The sequence below is a fragment of the Rana temporaria genome, chromosome 4 (assembly GCF_905171775.1).
Source record: "Rana temporaria chromosome 4, aRanTem1.1, whole genome shotgun sequence".
Lineage (NCBI taxonomy): Eukaryota > Metazoa > Chordata > Amphibia > Anura > Ranidae > Rana > Rana temporaria.
In genome coordinates this window covers 226,926,366-226,951,288 of record NC_053492.1, presented here as the reverse complement: position 1 = coordinate 226,951,288, position 24,923 = coordinate 226,926,366, and the positions used below count along the sequence as shown (strand labels likewise).

Here is a 24,923-nt window from a genome sequence, read left to right as displayed (position 1 = left end):
AGTTTGCAATATTAAACCCAAAACTGCATTATTTTGCAGTTTACCAATCATTAGATGTGGTGGCTGCATCAGTTTTCTTTTCTTCTGCTCTTTCCCCTTTGTTTTCACCTGGTGATCTGGCCAGTAAACCAACTCCTGTATTGAAGCCAAACCCCATCTCACACTCTATGGAGAAAAACAAATTCCCCTTGTGGTGGACTTTTAAGGCACAAACTTCTTAAAAAGTATGTAGAGTAGTAAAATATTTATTAGATATTTTTGTAAAAAAAAGTATGTATAGAACACACATATATACAAATACATAGCATGCTTACACTTATTTACAATGTTTTCAACATCATCACATAATTTTGTTTTAAATACTTTGATTCTTGCACCCGACGCGTTTCAGAGTGCATATGTGTCTCCTTCTTCAGGGGTATAATTAAGCAAGAATATTTTGTATTATATGTTGAATTGATGTAGCGCTTTTCAATGTATTGTAGTTAAAAACATATGAGGGCAAAGGGTACGCTCAATTTTTTGCCAGAAGTCCAGAAAAAATGGTATGCCCCCAGGAGGGCGTTGGTACGGGTCCTAGAGGCCCATAAGCTGACAGTGTTCCCACACACAACACAAAACCCTGGGAAAGTCAAGCCAGAGAACCCACTGGGGCCAAAAATTGCGAGCGACCCTGCAAATGCTGTGTGATCTCACATAAATTATAGCCGTGTACACACGATCGGATTTCTGATGGAATAAAATCAGATGGATTTTTTCGTCGGAATTCCGATGAAGCTGACTTTCATCAGTCTTGCATATACACTATCAGACTAAATTCTGACTGTGCCAAAACGTGGTGGTGTAAAACAATACGAGGAGCCGAAAAAAATGAAGTTCAATGCTTCCGAGCATGCGTCGACTTGATTCTGAGCATGCGTTGATTTTTCTCAATTTTTCTGTTTTTAAAACATGTTCTATTTTTTTACACCGATGGAAAAAATACCGATGGTGCCCACACAGGACCGGTTTGTCCGAGGAAAAAAGTCCATCTGACTTTTTTCATTGAAAAAAAACGATCGTGTGTACACGGCTTGAGGGAAAGTTGCCTGCTGTGGAGCCACGATCCACCAACGCTAAAGTAGATTGTGGCCGTTCGTCTCAGCATCCAACACTGAACTGGTGTGGAACACTCTATAATCAGTTACAGGAAACTTTTTTTTTTTTAATGCTTTTGGGATAAAGGTTTTGCATGGATAAATAAAAGCTGATCATTTTAATCACCCCTGTCAGTGTTTAGTAGTTTGTCTTAGCCATGTAAACATTCTGCTTGAAAGCTAGAGAGCTTGAGCTTGTAAAAAATAGCAGACTGGACAGATCACTAGATGAAAGCCTAAAAATAAAATAAATGCAGCCATTACATGTAAGATCCTTTCAAGCTCCAATATAAAAAAAATAGTTTGCTTTTGGGTTTAATAGTCTTTTAAATGATACCATAAATAATGTAATTTTTATAATTAGCATGCAAATATTCTCTGCACAAAAGCCAATACATGAAAAAATAAGTACAACTGACTATTTTTTATTCTTGCAATCTACATACAATAAAACACCAGGCAATGTTTTCTCATGCTTCACAATTGGCCGTAAATGTCCTCACAGGCAACATCAAACCACATTATGTGTGAAAAATTCACACCTATGCATGAATAGTTTGAATAAGGAAAAACGTGAAAAAGAAACACAGTTGCAAGATTACATGGAGAAGAACTCCAGCCAGCACTAAGATAGGCTATATGCCAGCTGTCATCAAATGGCAGCCCGCGGTCCAAACACGGACCAAGCGATTCTTCTGTTCACACCGTTAGGCCGCCAGTGTAAAATGCCTCCGCTCCGCCGCCAGTGGTTGCAGGGACTGTGGGCGTCCCTGCAGCCAATGACATTGCATGTGTGCACTGCCTCCTGCCTATCTTGCGGATCCAGGCGAGGTAAGGCGTGACGTCACAAGCGCTTCCGCCCCCTGCTGCTCATTTTCTCTTGGCTCCCGACTCTCACTCCTTGCCGGCCACAGGGTATGATCCATGCCTCGCTCCCTTCAGCAAGACACCTGGTGCAGCTCTCGGCTTCTGCAACTTTCTTTTTTTTTTTTTTTTTATCTTTATTCGTTTTCCATTTACACATATCTTGATTCCTTAATACATGACATATCAAAAAAACAGTTATAAATATATCATATCAATTCTAAAATATCCCACAATCCCCCCTCCCCTCCTCCCACCCCGACCTCAACCCTCTAGTATATCTCTAACTTTCATAGTCTCTCATTGTTAAATACTTCTCTCCTCCTCCTCCTCTCCCTTCTACCTTTATATTATCCTGTACCAAGTCATGTTATATTGTACAGGAAATAAAATACCATACAGTACCCTTTAAATAGTGCCCAACATCATACAGTTAAATATTACATTATACTCCCATCGCTTCTGCCTATCACATTGTATACTTATACCCTATCCAATCCTTCCATTTTTCTTCTAGCTCCTCCCTTTTATTACCCTAACAATGCTTCAGATATTCCATATTGTAAATTTCGTCCACTTTATTGCACCACCCCCTCATTGTCGGACTCTCCTTATCTTGCCAGGAGCTGTGGGAGTAATGTTTTCAGATAGTGTTTAGTTCAAGACCCATGTAACAAGCATTCCCACGGATCATTTGGGACTTCAATATTTATTATTTCTCAGATTTTTTTGTCTTATCTCCCCCCCCCCCAGTAATTTCTAATTTTGACACATGTCCACCATATGTGGGCCATAGTTCCCACATCCTTACAGCCCCTCCAGCATAGTTGTGATGTAATCCCTGAGTATTTATGTACCTTGTCCAGGTTGAGATACCAGCAAACGAGGCATTTATAATTCAATTCCATTATATTACAATTTACAGACGTTGCGTGCACCCTCTTTATTAATTTATTAATCTCAAATTCATTTACATATGAGCCCAATTCCTCCCCCCACTTCTTTATATATTTTAGAAATACCGCCATCCATCAATCAAAATCACTTCCTTTTTATTTTTTAGTTCCTGAAAAGTTAACAATTTATTTTGCTCCAATACATCTTTTAATTGTGCATTTTCTTGTATAATCCATTTTCCAAATACCCTTTCTACTCCTGGTATAAAATATTTTGTGTCGGTGAGTGGTATAAAAGGTGAATTGTAATCCCAATTTTCCATCTTGTGTATCTTATGCCATATTTTAAAAGCATGCCTAGTAATACTATGTGTATCTGAGCTCAGGTAATGGAATTGGGAGCATCTGCATTTTATATACTATTTTAGGTAATATTACCATTTTGAAAATATTTATTCTACCACTCCAAGATAATTGCCCTGGTGCAGTTCTTCCTTAATCTCATTTAGCAATGGAATGAAATTGGCTTTATACAATATCTTAGTATCGTAGTAGTTACTTAATTCCAAGGTATTTCAGGTTTTTTTTTTCCAGCTAAATGGAGAATCTTCCCGGAGAGCTCTCCTTTCTGTTTTAGGAATATTTATACTCAGTATTTTCGACTTAGCTGGATTTATTTTAAAATTGGACATCCTGACAAACTCTTTAATAGTTTTTATTAAATTAGAGTTATCCTGGGGTTAGTTACAAAAAATAGGATATCGTCCACGTAAGCAGCGAGTTTATGCTCTTCACCTGCAACTATTATCCCCTTAATATCCACATTTCGCCTTATCCCCCTTAACAGGGGTTCCAGCGCAAGGGTGAACAACAACGGTCATAAAAGACACCCCTGCCGGGTACCATTTTTCATTTCAAATGGTTCCGAGACAGTCCCATTTACTTTAATTCTCGCTGTTGGTCTGTTATATAATGATTTTATCCAACAGGTCATTCTGGGTCCCAAATCTATGGCCTCCGCTTTCTTTTATTTTCTCTATAGCCAGGAGAGTTATTATCCCATTATCCCTTCCTTCCCTTCCTGGGATAAATTCCACTTGGTCCGCGTGGACTATATCTTTCATTATTTTTTTCATCCTGTTAGCGAGCACTTTTGAAAATAGCTTAATATCAATATTAAGGAGAGAGATTGGTCTATAGCTAGAGCATAATGTATTATTTTTACTGTCTTTAGGGATTATAGTTATTGTAGCCTCTAAAGCTTCTTTCCTCATCTCCCACTTCTCTCCAATCCCGTTAAAATAGGAGCACATTTTCGGCGTTGGTATATCTGATTTTTTTTTATAGTACAATATTGTCATTCCATCTGGGCCGGGACTTTTCCCATTTGGTAGTTCTTGTATAATTTTTTATATTTCTTCTTCTGTTATGGTGGTTTCCAGGTTTTTAAGTTTATCTTCTGAAATTTTATTTAACTCACTCTCCTTCAAATAAGTTTTTATTTTCTCCTCTTTTTGTCTTGCCTCATCTTTAGTATCAATTATGTTAATTGAATATAATTTCCCATAAAATTCTTGGAAATTTTTAGCTATCTCTGATGTTTTATATCTCATTTCTCCTGTACTTGTCTGTATTATCGCTATGGAATTAAATGTTTTTTTTTATTTTTTAATAGTTCTGCTAAATATTTCCCCACCTTATTGCCCCATTGATATCTTTCTTTTTTAATTTGACTCAGAGCCGTTCGGGTTTCCTGTTCAATTACCCCTCTCAATTCCTCTCTTTTAATACTGAGTTTCAATAGGAGATCTTTTTCTCTAGTTTTTATATGTTGCTGTTCTAATTCATATATTTCTTTAGTTAAAGTAATTTGTTTCTTTATATTTCTTCTCTTTTTTTCTGCCCCCTCCCTAATCAGAAAACCCCTTGTGGGTTTCCCATACTATAGCCTTAGACATTCCTACTGAACTATTCTCCCTGAAGAACTGCTCTAATTCCTTCCTTATTCTCTTTACTCTCTCATTGTCTTGTAAAAGTTCTTCATTCAACCTCCAGTTATTTTTCCTATTTTCTATCACTCCAATTTTCAATTGAAGTGCAATTGGTGCATGATCAGAGTATGTTGTAATTCCAATATTTGTGTCTTCCACTATTTCCAATAAATGGTGTTCTACCAAAAAAAAAAAAAAATCATTGAATATGTTCCATGTACTGGGGAGTGGAATGTATAATCTCTTTTTTTTTTTTAAATGTTGTGTTCTCCACGCATCCACTAGCTGATGATGATGCATTTTCTTTTTTAATGTATTCCTCTGAGCAATTCCAGTCCCCTGTGCATGCAACGTACTATCTATTTTTGTCTATATGTCTATAATTTCCGCTAAGTTTTGGATAGACTTTTTATTTGGTCCATATACGTTTGCTAATGAGATCCCGGTTCCATTCAGATTCCCTCTTATAAATATGAAGCGCCCTTCTGGGTCCACCTTCTTCTTTAGCTCGATTGATAGGGGAATCTGCGTAATTCCAGAGGGGGAACTCATTTGAAAAAAATTTACGGTTTGTGTCCAAAGACAAACGAGTCTCCTGTAAAAAAATTACATCAGCTTTTAAAGATGTTAATTCCCGCATTATATTTGCATTTTTAATGGGGGCGTTCATTCCACGGATGTTATATGAAATTATATTTATTTTGGGCATCCGTTAATTATAAGGTAGCTTATTAAGATAGAAGGATTATTTCCGTCATAAATTTTCATAGAGGTCGCCCACCCCACCATGCCCCCCCAACCCCCCACCTCCCACTCAACCCAACCTGGGGGCTTGTGGCCTCCCCGTGGCCCATAGATCCGTGGCCCCCCTCTCCCTGGCCCTATGGTTCTCCCCCATAGAGGTTGGACTCTGAATATCAGCCTCAATCGAGAGCCGTTGTCCTCCCATATTGGGAGGTCTCCTGCGCCCGCTCCACCCACCCCTTCTTTCCTAAATTTCCCTAATTTGGTGACCCTTCCCCCCCACCCCCCCATCCAGCCCCAATTTATCCCAGCTCTCGTTCTCCCCTTCTCATTTTCGCCTTATTATTATTATTATAATTTTTTGGGGGGATCAATTGCCATGACTGCTGTTCTATATTGGGCCTCCTTTCCTGTTTTTCCCACCAGCCTGGAATATCTATCTCTGGTATGTTCAGCCTATTGCAAAAGTTCACCATATCTATAGGAAATCTCGTAGCTGATCGACCATCTTTCCTTCCTAGACCCCAGAAATACTGAATATTCTGCAGCTTAAATTGCTTTAGTAAAGGTTTTAATAATATTTTCCTATTCAATGTCTCGGCTGCCAGATCCGGGAATGTCTGTAAGGTAGTTTCTTCAAACATGGCTGGGACCTTAGATTTTAAACATTGGCAAATCTGTTCTTTGTCTTGAAAATTGTGAAATCGCGCAATTACATCTCTCGGTAATTCGCCCGCCAGTCCTGCCGGTTTTCTAATCCGATGGATTCTTTTGAATTTTTTTTCTCTATTGCCATTTTACTAAGCATCTGTCCAAATACTTTATCCATTTTTTCCTGTAGGTCTTCCACTTGTTGACCCGATAATCCTCGAATCCTCAGGTTTTCCCTCCGGTTACGATTTTCCTGATCTTCGAGCCGATATTTCATATACTTTTACTATTTCTGTATCTCTTTCATCTGCTCTTTTAGTTTTTACTTCTACTGCTTGGGAATCCAGTTTGTCTTCTGTTTCTTCAACTCTCCTCAATATATGATTCATATCCTCATGCATTATTTCCATTTCTCCTTTAAGAGATGTTTCCATTCTATAGATTACTGTTTCCATTCTTGCGAACATCTTTGCTATTTCCCCTTTGGTAGGAAGTTGATCTTCTTCTATTCCATTCTCTATCTCGTCTACTTTCTCTTCCGTAGGGGGATTGCCATTTCCATATTTTCTGATTGTCTTCTCAGCCCAGTTTTCTGCAGGCTCTCCGAGACTTTTTTTTTTTGTTGCCGCCATTTTTCCAGGGCTGTCTTTAGCAGTATCTTGTGTCATATATTTTTTAATAGAGCCCGGGCTGGCACTTATTTTTGGAGGGTTTGCTATTGCCCCCCTAACTGGCCTTCCCCTTATCTTTATTTATCTTCTTTCTTCACGGGTAAAGTGGAGGAGGAAGAAGGAGGGAGAAAAAAAAAACACAAGGCTTCCTCCCAACCGCCCAGAAGCGACCAAAGGGACAGGGTAGTGAAGATTTATTTGCAGTCTGAAGTGAGATTTTGGGGGAAGAGAGGAAAAAAAAAGGTTTGTTCTCTTCTCTTTCCTTTTTTTTTCTCTTTGTTCTCACTTTATAGTCAGGTCTGTCCAATATAAACGGGCACAGATATCAATTTGTCTCTCTTATTTCCTTTCCAAGAACAAAGTTCAAATGCAACTTTTCTGTTATCAGCTCAAGTCCCTTCTGACACATGAGATACATTTGTGATGAGGGAGGGAGCTCAGCAAACAGCTTGTCTATTCAGAACACAGCTCTGTATCCTTTTTTAAGTCCTGTGCCGTGTCTGAAGGGGGGTATGTTCCTTTCTTTCATCCAATCAGCTCTCACACACTATAACTGCAGCTCTCCGCCCCCTGTGATAATAACAAATGGAGAAGGATTTTGAATCTGCACTTTTGAATGGCTGTAGATAAGAGAAGACTGTACATAAACAAGTAAAACTTATGTTACCCATCTAGGGAATACCCAAACCTTGAGGTCCTATCACGGACAGACCTTAGGTGGTGTTGTTTCGTCTCCAGTTATCCAGAAGGATAAGCCCCTGGTTTTTGGTTACCCTTTCTTGGGCTGAGTCGTCCGTCGAGATACAGGCTCTAATCGACTCTGGAGCTACAGGCCTGTTCATTGATGATGCCTTTGTATTGAAGCACTCGATTCTGCTGCAGCTTCGTGACACTCCACTTGCCATTGAGGCTCTTGACGGGAGACCTCTACAGCCTGCCCATGTGACTCATAAGACTGTTCTGTTGTCCATGGCCATAGGGGCTCTTCATCATGAGACAATCCAATTCCAAACTATTTCCTCACCTAAGTTTCCGCTTGTTATTAGTTATTCTTGGTTACAGAGGCGAAACACTTCTTTAAATTGGCTGTGCTGAGGTTCTCTCCTGGTCACCACAATGCAGTAAGACATGCTTCCAGAAGGTAGCCAAGGTCCTGTGCACCTCTTCACTCTCCTCTCTGCCAGAGGAGTACCACGATTTTAGCAATGTTTTTGACAAAGGTACTTTGTCTCCACACCGGTTGTATGATTGCGGAATTGACCTTCAACCTGGTGCCATACCCCCTCGTGGCCGGGTTTACCCTTTGTCGGTCTTGGAGGGTAAGGCCATGGAGGAGTATGTTGCAGATGCACTTTCAAGGTTTTATCCGCAAATCCTCGTCTCCTGCTGGTGCTGGTTTCATCTTTGTGAAGAGGAAGAGTGGTGACCCTTGTATTGATTATAGGGGTCTCAATCGATACACAATTAGGAAGGCCTTTACGATTCTGTTGATTATGGAGTTATTTGACCGCCTCAAGGGAGCAACGGTTTTCACAAAGCTTGAATTGAAAGGGCCATACAATCTCATTATGGAGGGCGATGTGTGGAAAACTGTGTTTAATACCAGAACAGACCATTACGAGTAGCTCGTAATGCCTTATAGGCCTTGTAATGCTCCAGCAGTTTTCCAGGAATTTATTAACAATGTCCTCCAAGATTTGTTGCAGTTATGTGTGGTGGTTAATCTTACGATATCCTTATATTTTCCAAGTCCCTGGAGAGCCACCACACAGATGTCTGTCGTGTGCTTCAGAAACTAAGGCCTCATACACACTATTAGATTTTCTGCAGATTTTTGTCTTCAGATTTACCAAAACCATGTAGTGCAATGGCCTGCCCAGTTGCATACACATTTAAACTCTTAAGGTTTGACCTGTGGCATGGGGGATTGTTAGCTCTCATGGTAGATGCTTTTGTCAGTGATCCAAGCCAGTCAGAAATTATATTGTAGGGCGTGGTAGCCCATTTTTATTAATAAGGCAAATAAAAGTCTGTAACAAAGGTTTCCCACGCAGGGGTTCTTCTCCAGCAAAATACACAGAACAGAAAATGCTAGCCCACTTGACTCTCTGTAGCAGTACTTGCACTTGATCCTGGTCACCCAGACCACAGGACTCCTCAATGTAGACGACTTCCCTTTAGCGTCCACAGCTCTGCCTCGTGCAGTGACAAATGTTCTGGCTGCTTCCTACAGCCCCTCTGACTCCTGGAGACCCCCTGTCTCTCTTGGTGTGGAGCAGTCTCCAGCTGGGACCAATGAGGTATTCCCATACTCTCATTATAAGGGCTGTGCTCACCTGAGCACACACCCTGCTGGTAATCAACAAAGTCTGGACACAGGGTTGGAGACCTCGTCCCACCCAAGACACTGTGGAATCTCCAAACGACAGAACTCCATAACAGAATACCAAAACCTGGAGAAAGCTTCAAAAGCAGTCTTCTCCAGTTCACATCTATGCTCTGCAGTCTTGTACCAAGCAAACGTGCACACCCTGTGTCCCCCAAACTACCAATTTTACAGTGACAGAATCTCCTGCTGTCACATCTCATATTATATGGTTTTGCTAAATCTGAAGACACAAATCTGCAGAAAAGCAGTGTGTATAGTATAGGGTCTAAGGGAGAACAATCTCTATTGTAAATTGGAGAAGTGCAAATTCCATCGTGAACAGGTTAAATTCCTGGGTTATGTAATTTCCACTGCAGGTTTTTCGATGGACCCAGAGAAACTTTCAGCAGTTCTACAGTGGACCCGATCCGTGGGTTTATGTCCTTTGCAGCATTTTCTTGGCTTTGCCAACTATTATCGGAAGTTTATTCGTAACTTCTCATCTCTGGTCAAACCCTTGACTGATATGACCAGAAAGGGCAGTAACCCACTAAGTTGGTCTCTGGAGTCCATTAAGGCCTTTGAGAGTCTCAAGGCTGCCTTTGTTTCTGCTCCTGTGTTGGCACATCCTGATCATACATTACCTTTTATCCTTGAGGTTGATGCTTCTGAGACTGGAGTTGGCGCCCTTCTGTCTCAACATTCTAGCTCTGAGAGTGCTGTGTATCCTTGTGGCTACTTTTCCAAGAAATTTTCACTTGCAGAGTGCAATTAAGAGATTGGTGACAGAGAGCTGTTAGCGATCATTTTAGCCCTGCAAGAATGGAGACATCTCCTCGAAGGTACCACTGTGCTGGTTCTCATTCTTACTGACCATAAGAATCTCACATTCTTGTCTGAGGCTAAACGCCTCTCTCCCAAAAGGGTGTGATGGGCTCTTTTCTTGTCAAATTTTAATTACATTGTCTCCTTCTTACCCGGTACTAAGAATGCAAGAGCTGATGCTTTGTCAAGACAATTTTCCTTCACTTCCAAGATGGAGTCGGTTTCGGTTCCTGTGATCCTGATCGTATTCTGACTACAGTTTGCACCAGTCTCACTTCTCCTTGGGGTGACAAAATTCTTGCTGCTCAGGTCGATTCTCCTCCTGAGAAACCTTGTGACCGCTTCTTTGTCGCAGAATGCATCCGTACTGCCGTGCTCTGGACTTACCATTCTCCCAAGGCTGCTGGCCACCCTGGAAAGAATCAACTCTTTTGGGCCATTTCCCAACAATTCTGGTGACCGAGTCTACGTGCTGATGTAACCACCTTTGTAGCTGCCTGTTCCATGTGTGCTCAGAGTAAGACTCCATGACACCTTCCAGTGGGCCTCCTACAACCCATACCCAATGGAGAGAGGCCCTGTACTCACCTGTCTATGGATTTCATTGTGGAGTTACCCAACTCCCAGGGCAACACAGTTATCCTTATGGTGGTTGACCGGTTCTGGAAAATGTCTCACTTTATTCCACTTAAGAAGTTGCCCACTTCTAAGTAACTGGCTTACATTTTTGCTTGGGAGATCTTTCGCTTACATGGGCTACCCAAGGTGAATGTTTTGGACAGGGGTAGTCAGTTTGTGTCCTGGTTCTTGTGAGCTTTTTGTGCACAGTTGGGAATTCAGCTTGCTTTCTCCTCTGCGTATCACCCACAGTTTAATGGGGCCGCAGAACGAGCCAACCAGTCCTTGGAGCAATTCCTACGTTTACGTTTTTCCCTGTTTATGGTGAACTATGGTTTCCAACCTTCCATGTTGCCTGACTCGTTTGTTCCGTGAGCACATACAGTACCTGGTGCATTGGAAAGGGTACGGTCTGGAGGAACGCTTTTGGGTCTCATCCTTGGACATACATGCCCCTGTCCTCCTCCATGATTTCCATAGACAATTTCCCCTCAAGTCTGGTGGTCCTTCGAGGGAGAAGGGTTGTTGAGGAGGGGGTACTGTCAGGGCAGGGCTCCGCCCTTCCTTCTCTGAGCTGGCTGCTCAGCTGTGGGCTAATTGCCAGCTCCTATCTATCCACAGTGACTCACCTGTTGATGATATCCTGCTCGTAAATCCTGCCTACTTAAGCCATCCAGCTCAGATGATCTCTGCCTTCGCCTTGGTCAACATCACCAAGTCTATCCCCTGCGTTCCTGTTAAAGACTTATTTGGCTGAAACTCTTCCTGGCTCCAGATCCTGCTTGCCGTTCCACTACGCTGTTCTCAGGCTCCCTGACATTTGGCTTGTCTGACTATCTGTTCCGGTTCCTGAACTCTGGCTATGTTTTGACTATGATTACTCTGTTTACCTTTTATTATTATTATTAAACTAGTGTGATTTAACTTTACTTCTGTCTCGGTCCGATTCATGGTTTCTGACTCAGACCCAGTTACTCAAGCAATGACTGTGAGGGTTGAGGATTCAACAGAACCACTCAATGCGGAACCTGTACCATCCACTGGATATTGGCTGATATGGACAGGGAGCAGTGAACCTGTAAAAGGAGATCGTCCAGGTACCCCATGATGTGGATCCCCTGAGACCGAAGAAGAGCCAGACCCAGGGGCTGTGGAGAGGTCATAGGAAAGGTCAACAAACTGGTAATGCTGGTCACCTACTGCAAAACGCTAACAGCATTAGCAAGGCAGAAGTGTGAGAATGTGCAGGTAAGCATCCTAGATGTCTGATGAGACCTGACAATTACCCAGAAGAGGGAGGCAATGACTGATTTGGCAATTTCAATACAAAACTCAAGTCTTGGTTGGTTTGGAAGGACATGGATTCTTGCCTATCCTAGACTTAACAATGGAATGACTGGGAATGAAAATGGGAACTCTTCTTAACCTCAGAGGTAGTAGACCTACTGGTAGAGGTGCAAGCCTTTTTAATTTGCGAGGAAGTGAGTAATATTATCCCTGGTAATCTCCTTGAGGGACCAAACAGGTGTTTCTTGCAGGGGAGTTCAACTGACCACCATTTAAACCTGATAATCCTACGCATTTGTGTACAGAGAAGGCTTATGCCCTGTACACACGATCGGTTCATCCGATGAAAACGGACTGATGGATTTTTTCATCAGATATCCGATGAAGCTGACTTTCATCAGTCGTGCCTACACGCCATCGGTTAAAAAAACGATCGTGTCAGAACGCGGTGACGTAAAACACAACGACGTACTGAGAAAAATTAAGTTCAATGCTTCCAAGCATGCGTCGACTTGATTCTGAGCATGCGTGGATTTTTAACCAATGGACGTGCCCACAGACGATCGTTTTTTTCTATCGGTTTTTTAACCATCAGATAATTTTAAAACAAGTTCCTAGTTTTTTAACCGATGGATAAAAAATGGATGGGGCCCACACATGATCGGTTCGTCTGATGAAAACGGTTCATCAGACAAACGATCATGTGTACGCGGCATTATTGTAGAAATTTGGATGTGTGATGAAAGTGTGTGGGGTGGGAGGAAAGTGGGACCGTGGATAGAAATAGACAATACAGTGGAAAACACCTACGATACTGCAATAAACAGTAAAAACTCAGTGCATGTAAACAATCCAGTGAAAAACACCTACAATACTGCAATATATAACAGTAAAAACTCAGTACATATAAACTGATGCATAAAAAACAAAATAATAAGAATATTGTGGATAGAAAAAACAATTAAAGCAATGAAGAACACAATCACACATGTGATAAAAGTCTCAAGCATGAAAATTATGTGACATAAAGTTCCAATTAATAGTCCAGAAGGCTATGGATGAAACACCTCCACCAAAGATGCAGCGTGCTGAATGTAATCTTCAGTGATAACCACCTCTGAGTGTACTAGCAGCTCACCTCACTGCTGTTTAGTCCAAACAACTGAAATGCCGTAGATCTAAATGGATGTAAAAGTTGAAAGACACCCTCTCCTTAATTGCTGGGGCAGGTTTCAATGGCCGATGTGTACTATGGAAAAAAAGGACAAACACAGAGTACATATAGCGTAACACTGCGAGGGAACCTAAAAAAAGGTAGGAGTGGGTCTCGAGATGATGCACTCACATGTAAAGTAACAAAGCGGGGGCCAATCCACAAGCACCAAACTCGTATCCCCCTCAGAGTGTCCGCTAAGTGTAGACTAGGATAAGCTCTAATCCCAAGGAATCAACCGATCGACTCAGACAAGTGGCGATAACGTTGAGGAAAGAAGGGGAATCAATAGCAATAACTTTGCTTATGCTATTAATTCCCCATCTTTCCTCAAAGTTATCGCCAGTCGATCGGTTGAAACCATCATTGACACCATCCATAAGGAGGAAAAACCTCAAAAGGTAATTGCAAAAGAAATTGGATGTTCCCAAAGTGCTGTATCAAAGCACATTAATAGAAAGTTATGTGGAAGGGAAAAGTGTGGAAGAAAAAGGTGCCTGGAGAGGATTGTCAGGAAAAGGCCATTCAAAAGTGTTGGGGACTTTCACAAGGAGTGGACTGAGGCTGGAGTCAGTGCATCAAGAGCCACCACACACAGATGGATCCTGGAGATGGAGTTCAAATGTCGTATTCCTCTTGTCAAGCCGCTCCTGAACAACAAAACATCAGAAGCGTCTTACTTGGGCTAAAGAAAAACAGACCCGATCTGTTTCTCAGTGGTCCAAAGTCCTCTTTTCTGATGAGAGCTAATTTTGAATCTCATTTGGAAACCAAGGACCCAGAGTATGGCGGAAGAATGGAAAGGCAACCACTGCAAGATGCTTGAAGTCCAGTGTGAAGTTTCCACAGTCTGATGATTTGGAGAGCCACGTCATCTGCTGGTGTTGGTCCACTGTGCTTCATTAAGTCCAGGGTCAATGCAGCCATCTACCTGGAGACTTTGGAGCACTTTGTGCTTCCTTCTGCAGATGATCTCTATGGGGATGCTGACTTCATTTTCCAGCAGGACTTGGCACCTGCCCACACTGCCAACAACATCAAAACCTGGTTCAATGACCATGGGATTACTGTGCTTGATTGTCCAGCAAACTCACCTGACCTTAACCCCATAGAGAATCTATGGGGCATTGCCAAGAGAAAGATGAGAGATATGAGACCGAACAATGCAGAAGAGCTGAAGGCCGCTATTGAAGCATCCTGGTCTTCTATAACACCTTCAGCAGTGCCACAGGCTGAGAGCTTCCATGCCACACCGCATTGAGGCAATAATTGTTGCAAACCAAGTACTGAATACATATGCATGCTTATACTTTTCAGAGTTCCGATATTGTTCTATGTACAATCCTTGTTTTATTGATTGCATGTAATGTTCAAATTTTCTGAGATTGTCTATTTGGGGTTTTCATGAGCTGTAAGCCATCATCATCACAATTATGACAAATCATCGCTTGAACTATCTTGCTTTGCATGTAATGAGTCTATCTCATATATTAGTTTCACCTTTTAATTTGCATTCGTGAAATAAATGAACTTTTGCACGATATTCAAATTTTTCGAGTTTCCCCTGTATATCTAACCTAAAGTGCTGTGTATTAAATGTATATTTGTAAAACAAATACAGTGGGTATAGAAAATAATTCCCCCCCCCCCTTAAAAATAATCAGATTTTGTTGCTTTGCAGCCTGAAATTAAGGCAGACACAGTTTTTATTTTATCTAGCTGTATTCACTAGCGCAACTTATAAGATCCAAGTGAAAGATAAAACATCAACATGTCAGAAAAAAAGAAAATCAAAAACAGAATCACAGAGTTGGAAAAAGGATCACCGACTTGTGTCAGTATTTTGTTGGACCACATTTTGCTTTAATTACAGCCTTTAGTCTGCTGGGATATGTCTCTACTAACATTGCATACCTAGACTTTGCAATATTTGCCCACTCTTCTTTGCAGACCTGCTCAAGTTCAGTTAAATTTGATTGTGACCGTTTGTAGTCTGTAGTCTTTAAGTCATTCCACAGATTTTCAATATGATTTAAGTCTGGGCTCTGATGAAGCTATGCAACGACATTCACCTTTTTAACCTTCAACCACTGTGTGGTCATTTTTGCTGTGTGCTTTGAGTCATTGACATGTTGGAAGGTAAACTTACTTTACATTGACAACTTTCTGGCAGATGGCATCAGATTTTCCTCAAGAATTTAATGGTATCTTGCCCCATGCATTTTTCTTCTATCCTGGCAAGTGCTCCAGTCCCTGACATGCTGGCGTTATAGCCTTCACTTGGATATTATAAGTTGCACTAGTAAATACAGCTGGATCAAAAAAAAGTTTCTATCTTTATTTCAGGCTGTAAAGCAACAAAATGTGATTATTTTAAAGGGGGTGATTTTTTTCTATACCCACTGTATAAATATACTGAGTTGGTAACAGCAAAAACATGAAAGTATAATCACTGACAATTTCTGCAATTCTCCTGGAGTTTGCCAACAAAAAAAAAAAACGGATTGGTTTTGTCTACAATGAACACAAAAGGATATATTACGAGTTTATTTATCCAAATAAAAGTAAAGAATAAAAATTTGTGTGCAGTGCCAATGTTTTAAATAGCATTATAGACTGAAAACAGGTCATTTGTACCATTTGTGTGCATTCCAACTTAAACAAAACCAAAAAAACAGCTTACTGCACTTTACAGCGAAACAGTTTACGGCCTAGAACACACGAGAGAATTTATCTGCGGATACGGTCCACCGGACCGTTTCCGCAGATAAATCCTCTCGAGGATTTCCGCGGATTTGTATCCGATGGAGTGTACTCACCATCGGATTGAAATCCGCGCCGAAATCCCATCGCGATGACGTGTCGCGCTGTCGCCGTGATGATGACGCGGCGACGTGCGCGACGCTGTCATATAAGGAATTCCACGCATGCGTCGAATCATTACGACGCATGCGGGGGATCCATTCGGACGGATTGATCCGGTGAGTCTGTACAGACCAGCGGATCAATCCGTTGGGATGGATTCAAGCGGATAGATTTTAAAGCATGTCTTCAAATTTTTATCCGCTTGAAATCCATCCCAGGGGATAAAAATCCGCGGAAACAGATCAGCTGGATTGTACACACCAGGGGATCTATCCGCTGGAGCCGGTCCGCGGATCAATTCCAGCGGATGGATCCTCTCGTGTGTACGGGGCCTACCTCTACATAAACGCATCTACCAATTGCACATAAAAATATTCATATTAACAGTAATTTAAAGGAGAAGTATGGCCAAAGCCCATTTGGCTATACTGCTCTTGTGGGTCACAGAAGTGCACTTCTGTGATCCAGATTCAGCCAACAGCGAGCTAAAGCCCATTGTTGGCAGACGTCACAAAGCTGGTCCAGCCTCTGCAGGGATCCCAGACGCCTGACTAGAAGCTGGCTCAGCCTCTTAACATACCCCATCATGCCCCACCAGAAGTGTACTTAACCTAAAACCTGGGATCTTTCTTTATGTTTTAGTCCTTTGATATAAAGACACAGAAAATAATAAAAACATGACAGAGGCCCCAACCTTCTGTTCTCTATACTAAACTGTAAGGAGATTTGGTTTTAGATAAACTTGAAAAAAGGGTTGGGAGATACAACTTCACCTCCTACATTTCTCCAGTTCAAAGACTTTACATACAGTGAAGCTGAAGAGTCAGCTTTACTTCCCTGGACCTTCCATCCTGCTAAAATAATTTAAACATGAACGTTGATGGTTAAGTGAGGGCATAAAGGTCAGTGAGTGCGAGAGTAATACCGTGTACACATGATCATTTTTCGGCTTGTAAAAAATGATGTTTTTCAGCCTCTCGAAAAAAACAAAGTTTTTCCAACTTCATCATTAAAACGACATTACCCACACACGATCGTTAAAAAAATGCTCTAGCAAAGCGCGGTGACGTACAACACGTACGCCGGCACTATAAAGGGGAAGTTCCATGCGGATGGCGCCACCCTTTGGGCTATTTAGCTGATTCCGTGTTAGTAAAAGATGATTTGCGCTTTTCTGTCTGTTACAGCGTGATGAATGTGCTTACTCCATTCCAAACGCGCGCTCACGTCTCATAACTTGCTTCTAAACATGCGCTGGTTTTTCACGTCGTTTAACCTCCCTGGCGGTATGATTCTGTCTGGAATTACGTACCAAAAGTGGTACAATTATTTTGCAAGGAAATTTGGCGTTTTATACTGTAGGCCTGTAATTTTTAGAAATAACTCACTTAAATCTGACCAAGCAAGAGTCTTGTAGGCATCCCGGGTATGATTTTTTTTTTAAAACAAAATTATAAATTATAATATAATAAATAATTATAAATAATTATAACAAATAATAATATAATTATAATAAAAATTATTCAATAATGTAATCAACTCAAAATCACTGAAATGTGCTAAGTTGCAGAATTGTCGCTGTCATTATTTTTTTTTTTTTATGACGAATTTCCCCACAAATCGCTATCGCACATTTCTGCAAGTGATTATAATTAATTATCGCTGTTTTCTAGCTGATCTAAAACCATTTTTGACATAAAGGGACACTTTTGGACAATCTACAGTTTTTAGGCAGAAATGACATTTTTTATTTTTATAAAAGTACATGTAGGGCACTGGGCAGACCACTAGGGACAAGGGGGGTGTGTATTTTTTACATACAGTACTGTAATCTATAAGATTACAGTATACTGTATGTAAAGTGTTTGTTTACTTTTTTTAATTTGGCGCCGTTCTCCGCTCCCGTGCGTCGTAACGTCGCAGGGAACGGAGATCGGCGGCACACGGGGAGACTGTGAATCGAGCGAGGAGGTCCCGCTCGCTCACACAGCGGGGTGGCATCGCTGGATCCAGGGACAAGGTGAGTAACTTGCCTGTGGATCCAGCAAAAGGTAAGCCGCGCCGCTGCACGTCCACCCCGAGCGTGACTCGGGGATACCGATCCTAACATTGAAAACCAACCCCGAGTCACGCTCGGGTTTACCGCCAGGGAGGTTAAGCCCACACACGATACATTTTTAACAAACCGAAAAACGACATCGTTTAAAACGTTGTTTAAAAATGCAGCATGTTAAAAAAAAATAATTGTCGTTTTTCAGTACCCGAAAAATGATGTGAAGCCCACACACGATCATTTTAAATGATATTTTTAAAAAACATTGTTTTTTTCAAGCCGAAACATGATCGTGAGTACGCGGCATTAGAGACTGAAAGAATGAGTGAGTGAGAGAAAATGTAAAACACAGAATGTAACATATACTAGAGTCATACATGAGTTAGTAAAATGTAATGGATGTTCTGGCAATGCTTGGTAATAGTTTTAAGGTACAGTATGCAGACAACTAAGACTCCCAAAAGCCATACCGTCACGGCAGAAAGTATATCCTACGCCTACAGAAACAATAAGGCCCCGTACACACGACAGAGGAACTCGACGTGCTTGGCACGTCGAGTTCCTCGTCGAGTTTTGGGATGAAGCCGCCGAGGAGCTCGGCGGGCCGGCTTCTCCCATAGAAGAACGAGGACAACGAGAAAATAGAGAACATGTTCTCTATTTTCTCGTCGAGTTCCTCGGCGGCTCCATCGAGCCAAAACTGTACAGACGACAGAGATTCTCGGCAGAATCCGGGTTTTGACCGAGTTTCTCGGTGAATTCTGCCGAGAATCTCTGTCGTGTGTACGAGGCCTAAGACTTTGAAAAGCAATTGCTATAGGCGTCATTGGTGGCATATCAGAATTTCTATTTTGTATCTGAACTTTTGCAAAATATAAATTGACAGCCATGCATCATGCACTGTTAACACTACCGTGCAGCAGCAGCGTTTCATGGGAACTACAGACTAGTTAATTTCACAAGCAGAACAAATAAACAAATAAGACAAATCTATGCGTTTCAGAACATTAATTGATGTCATGGTGTTCACGCTCTAAAATCAATGTTGCATTTATTAGCTCAGAGCATTGTGAAGCAAAATCTTTAATAACCCCATATTTTATCATTTTAATGATAAATCAAAGCAGATTTGAGTACACAGTGTTGGTAATCATTTAATCCATGTAACTGTAGAATAGGAATCTTAATCACATTCAGTATTTTATTAGTAGTCTCCACAATACACTGAATCACCAAAATGAACATCCTACATAATTTTGAATTAGTGAAACAAAAGCAATAAAGCAAAGAAGATAGGACCATGCCTTTTACCAACGCACCTGGAGGCACAACTCCAATACCATCATCAACATCAAAATCTGAGAAGTCACTATCAATGATTCGCTGAGATCCTGTACAACAGCAAACCAGTATAGGTGGTCAATTCAAGAAGAGGAATGATGCACATAGCAATTAGCAGACATTTTTCACCTGGAATGAAATTGACATTTTCCACTGCTGCACACTTACTTTGTAATTTTTTGCTAGAATTCTCCACATGTACATGTCTCCTTGGCATAAAAGGTGATGGCTGAGGCAGAGGTAGTGAAGACTCATCATGTGTTTGCAGTTTATACCAGTGAGGTTCATCGTCTAATAGTGCAGTCTCTAGCTCTATGAGAATCTGAGAGGAAAGTTACACTGTGAGACAAGACTTGCACATAAAATAAAAACAGCACTATCCTGTAACATTAACACCATGCTAAAATCAAAAGTCTGCTCATTTTTATTCTATGTTTTATAAAAAAAAACTATGAAGCTGGACTAAGTAGGCTTCCTGTGCTGATTTTAGGTAGAATTAAAGACTCTAACAATTTTTTTTTCTAGCTGTGTAATCTCCATCGTGAGAAGCAGTGGCAGTCCATCCATTAGGGATGGACTGCCCACCTCCAATACATGCCCTAATCTACATGCGGGGGGCGCTGGATGCATGGATTCCAATGGAAATTTTTAATTTTTTTTGAAGCATGTGATTAGAGCAAGAGGTTTGAATAGCCCAAAAAAGGGTGGGCTCGGGCTAGAGAAAAAGGTTGCCAGCTGATCACTGCCCTTTGTCTCCAGGGAGGGGGCGACAATCGCAAGTGGGGTGTTAGTTTGTGCATCATGTGTCCAAAATTTTAGCACCAGCTGCCACTGCAGATGTTTTCGGGCACAGGGACTGTAAACCAGGGAACACACTGGAAGCAAAATACAGAAACAAACTAAACAGAGATACAAGAGCAGAAGATGAATGCAATGGGGGAAATTACAGCTACACAGAGTGTAAAATAATTAAATAATACCATCCCAAAACGAATGTCTCTATTCTTCACTCTTTTGCAAAGATACACTTTCACTGTGGTTTCAATTGCCAATCACTATGCCACAGCTGACAGGACACACTAAAGACGTAAGAGCCAGCTGGTGGCACTATAGCACACAGCAGGGAAACACAGACATCTGACAAACCTGAAGTGTCAGTTTCTCTTGGCAGGTGTGACTCAGAAAGAGAGCGAAGACTGGAGTTACGGGTGTTGGGACTGTGCAACACATTCTTGTTGGAATTGTTGGCCTTTTTTAAACTATTCCCATGTGCTGTCTATATATTAACATTCCCCGGCATGATGCTAAAATAAAGATCAACCCTGTGAGTCAGCAGCCGACACTTCATATGTGGTCAACTCTCTATTTTGGCTCTCAATGACATTTTAAAATTTTTGTTCATTTATTAGCCTACAATATATTTGGTTTATGCAAATATGTTGTGCTTTGTAAACTGGTCCGACATACAAACTCACTTTCCTCTGAAGACAGCTGATTGGCTGAAATTATTTGGGCAGAGTCATGGGTAATGTGAGGCATTTATTCTAGTGGGAGTTATGCTTGTTCTGGAGGGTTTGATTTTAAGAGATTATGTTTTAATGTGTTGTTGCCAACAAAAGTTGTAAAAATCTGCACAGCTGGAGTGCTATTTTCTTTTTCTCCCCTGAGGGTGATTAACCACCAGAAGATTGCTGCTTTTGCCTTCAGATGGAAGCTAATAGAAAGAAGACTGGAACAAGATGGATGGCTGCAGGGGGGTACCACTGGGTTCCTTTGCCGAGTACAAAACAACACAAGCGCTATATGACATTTATATGTGAGTTTTTATATTCTGGTAAGCTGCATTGTTTGATTGTGTATAACAGAAATCATTCTCAGTTAAACATGGAGGCTTCAACACTTGTGTGGAGGAAGATTTTATATATACAGTATATATACACACATATATATATATATATATATATATATATATATATATACACACACACACACACATACATACATATATACACACACACACACACACACACACACACACACATCCATTCATACACTATTTTACCAAAAGTATTGGGCCGCCTGCCTTTACACGCCCATGAACTTTAATGGCATCCCAGTCTTAGTCTGTGGCGTTCAATATTGAGTTGACCCACCCTTTGTAGCTATAACAGCTTCAACTCTTCTAGGAAGGCTGTCCAACAGGTTTAGGAGTGTATCTATGGGAATGTTTGACCTTTTTTCCAGAATTGCATTTGTGAGGTCAGGCCCTGATTTTGGACAAGAAGGCCTGGCTCGCAGTCTCCTCTAAAATTCGTCCCAAAGGTGTTCTATTGGGTTGAGATCAAGACTCGCTCATCCATGTCTTTTTAATGGACCTTGCTTTGTGCACTGATCCAAATCATTTGGAGGGGGGGATTACGGTGTGGGAACAGTTTGGGGATGGCCCCTTCCTGTTTCAACATGACTGCGCACCAGTGCACAATGCAAGGTCCTAAAAAACATGGATGAGCGAGTTTGAGGTTGAGGATCTTAACTTGCCTGCATAGTTTGTCCTGACCTCAACCCAATTGAACACTTTGGCCCGGATTCACATACATCTGCGCATATTTATGCGGGCGTAGCGTATCTAATATACGCTACGCCGACGCAGCGCACAGATGCAAGCACTGGATTCACAAAGTACTCGCTCCCACTCGCTCTTAAAGATACGCTGGGTTTCCTTGGCGTAAGCCAGCGTAGGTGGAAGTGGGCGTGAGCCATGCTAATGAGGCGTGACCCCATGCAAATGATGGATTGAGCGTCATAAAGATACAAATAACGTACGGTGCATGCGCCGTCCCGTGGACGCATCCCAGTGCGAATGCGCAGAATCGCGTCGGAAATACCCCCTAAGATACGACGGATCACTGCCTATGATGTGAACGTAACCTACGCCCAGCCCTATTCACGTACTACGTAAACGACAAAAGATACAACGGCTTGTGTTCCCTGGTCCATACCGTTGCGCCTCCTATATGGGAAATAACTTTACGTCGGATGTACGACTTACGCAAACTGCGTATATTATGCGCCGGGCGCAACTACGTTCGTGAATTGGCGTATCTCCCTCATTTGCATATGTGCATAGAAAATCTATGGGAGCGGCAAATGCGCCCAGCGTAAATATGCGCCCACGATACGACGGCATAGGAAAGTTACGTCGGTCGGATGAAGCGTATTTTCAGGCGTATCTCAGTTTATGGGCACGGCGCATAGATACGACAGCGCATACTTAAACTTACGTGGTATCTGGAGATACGTCGGCGTAAGTGCTTTGTGAATCCGAGCCTTTGGGATTAATTAGAGAGGAGACTGGCTCAGCCTTCTCGTCCAACATCAGTGCCTGACCTCAAAAATGCGCTTCTGGAATAATGGTCCAACATTCTCATAGACACACTCCTAAACCGTGTGGACAGCTTAACCAGAAGAGTTGAAGCTGTTATAGCTGAAAAGGGTGGGCCAACGCAATATATTTTAATGGACCTTTATAATGTGCTGAATTATCTGTGATCTTTTTTTTTTAGGCTTTAAGCAATAGGAGCACTAGTTTGACTCTTGTTTTGTGCAAGTGGGGATCCTGCCTGTCATTTACAGCCAGGATTAAGACCCAGAAACAAAATGTCAGCTGCTGGTTTCCAAAGGAGAATGTATTAACAGGGACCGTTAATTAAAAGATTGGCGACCTGGTATGGTTAAAGGAAACCCTTTCTGAGGCCCCGTACACACGACCGGATCGATCCGTTGAAACTGGTCCGCCGGACCAGTTCCAGCGGACAGATCCGGTCGTGTGTAGGCCCGAGCGGACAATTGTCCGGCGGATCGGACAGTTTCCAGCGGATACAAATTTCTTAGCATGCTAAGAAATCTGTCCGCTGGAAACCTGTCCGTCGGACGTGTTCGTCCGTGTGTACGGGGCCTGAGAGACACATGGAGGCTACCATTGCTACTTCTATAAAGTAAATGACTGTATTTATTGGCATATAACACTCACTTTTTTACCCTGAAAATAGAGGGTAAACTGTGCCTGCGTGTTATACGCAGGGGGCTGTGGAAAGATTTATTTCCTGAAACTTCCCTCTTAAAGTTAGGGTGCGTGTTATACGCCTGTGCATGTTATACGCCAATAAATACAGTATATTTTCCCTTATGTGGAATAAGTAGTATATGCATACTTCCTCTAGGTCACAGACTCAAACCTTAGTGAACCCAGTTGGTTGAGCCAGATAACTAGCATCTTAAGAAGGGGATTGGTAATGGCAGCCCCCTTGTGTCAATCAGAAAAAGGTTTGCTAAAATGATAGTCTTGTAAAAGGCAGAAAATAAGTAAGCAGCGATGCAAGGCTTTGTATGAAGGCTGGAAAATAATCTGCAAGGAAAAAATCATAATTTAAACGAGAGAAATTAATATTATTCATGAGAATTCAAATTAGACAGTTGACTCTGTAAATTTAACACAAATCTGGTGAAGCAATATAGATATACAGTATGGGCCAGATTCAAAAAACACTTACGCTGGCGTATCTACTGTACAGCTGCGCAGCGTAAGTGTAGAGATGCGCCGTCGTATCTATGCGCCTTATTCACAATACTAGATACGCCTGAAATATGGCTTCTTCCGACCAACGTAAGTCTTAGTACGCCGTCGTATCTTGGGTGCATATTTACGCTGGCCGCAAGGGGCGCTTCCGTCGATTTACGCGTTGAATATGCAAATGACCTAGATACGCCGATTCACAAACGTACTTGCGCCCGTCGTATTAAGCTACTCCGTTTATGTAAGGCTTACTGTACGTCCGGCGTAAGTTTACCCCTCATAAAGCAGGGGTAAGTCATGTTAAGGTATTGACGTCGGAACAGCCGTCGATTTTTACGTTGTTTACGTGAGTCGTACGTGAATGGGGCTGGGCGTAGGTTACATTCACGTCACAGGCATTGAGCCGGCGTATGTTAGGGAATAAATTCGACGTGATACTGAGCATGCGCGCGCATGCGCCGTTCGTTTGGCTCTTCATTTACATGGGGTCACGATTCATTTAAAGCGGTTGTAAACCGCATAAACTTTTTTTTTTTTTCCCCCAAACCTGCAATGCAAAAGGCATAATAGGCTAGTATGCACCGCATACTAGCCTATTATGAAATACTTACCTCGGAACGAGGTGTGTACCACTTACCTGGTCCACGCCGAGCAGGATGTCATCTTGCTCCGGCGTGTCTTCCGGGTATCGCCGCTCCAGCGCTGTGATTGGCTGGAGCGGCGATGACGTCACTCCCGCGCGTGCGCGCGGGAGATTTAAAATCGGCAGGGTCCGGCGATGCCGGTCCTTCAGCCGTGGATTCCCCCCTGCGCATGCGCCGCCCGCA

The 24,923-nt window shown here is 41.9% G+C and overlaps 1 protein-coding gene across 15 annotated transcripts in view; it reads right to left on the bottom strand.

Moving 5' to 3' along the window:
- RIMS1 (regulating synaptic membrane exocytosis 1) overlaps nucleotides 1-24,923 on the bottom strand; it is a 492,278-nt gene that overhangs the window by 222,062 nt on the left and 245,293 nt on the right. For 13 of the 15 annotated variants that reach the window (XM_040349940.1, XM_040349925.1, XM_040349926.1 and 10 more), the window contains 2 exons: nucleotides 19,692-19,845; nucleotides 19,502-19,573 (listed from right to left, as the gene is read on the bottom strand). In XM_040349940.1, the coding sequence (XP_040205874.1) occupies nucleotides 19,502-19,573; nucleotides 19,692-19,845 (226 nt within the window). The remainder of the gene's footprint in view (nucleotides 1-19,501; nucleotides 19,574-19,691; nucleotides 19,846-24,923) is intronic. The other 2 variants (XM_040349928.1, XM_040349930.1) reach the window with 1 other exon arrangement.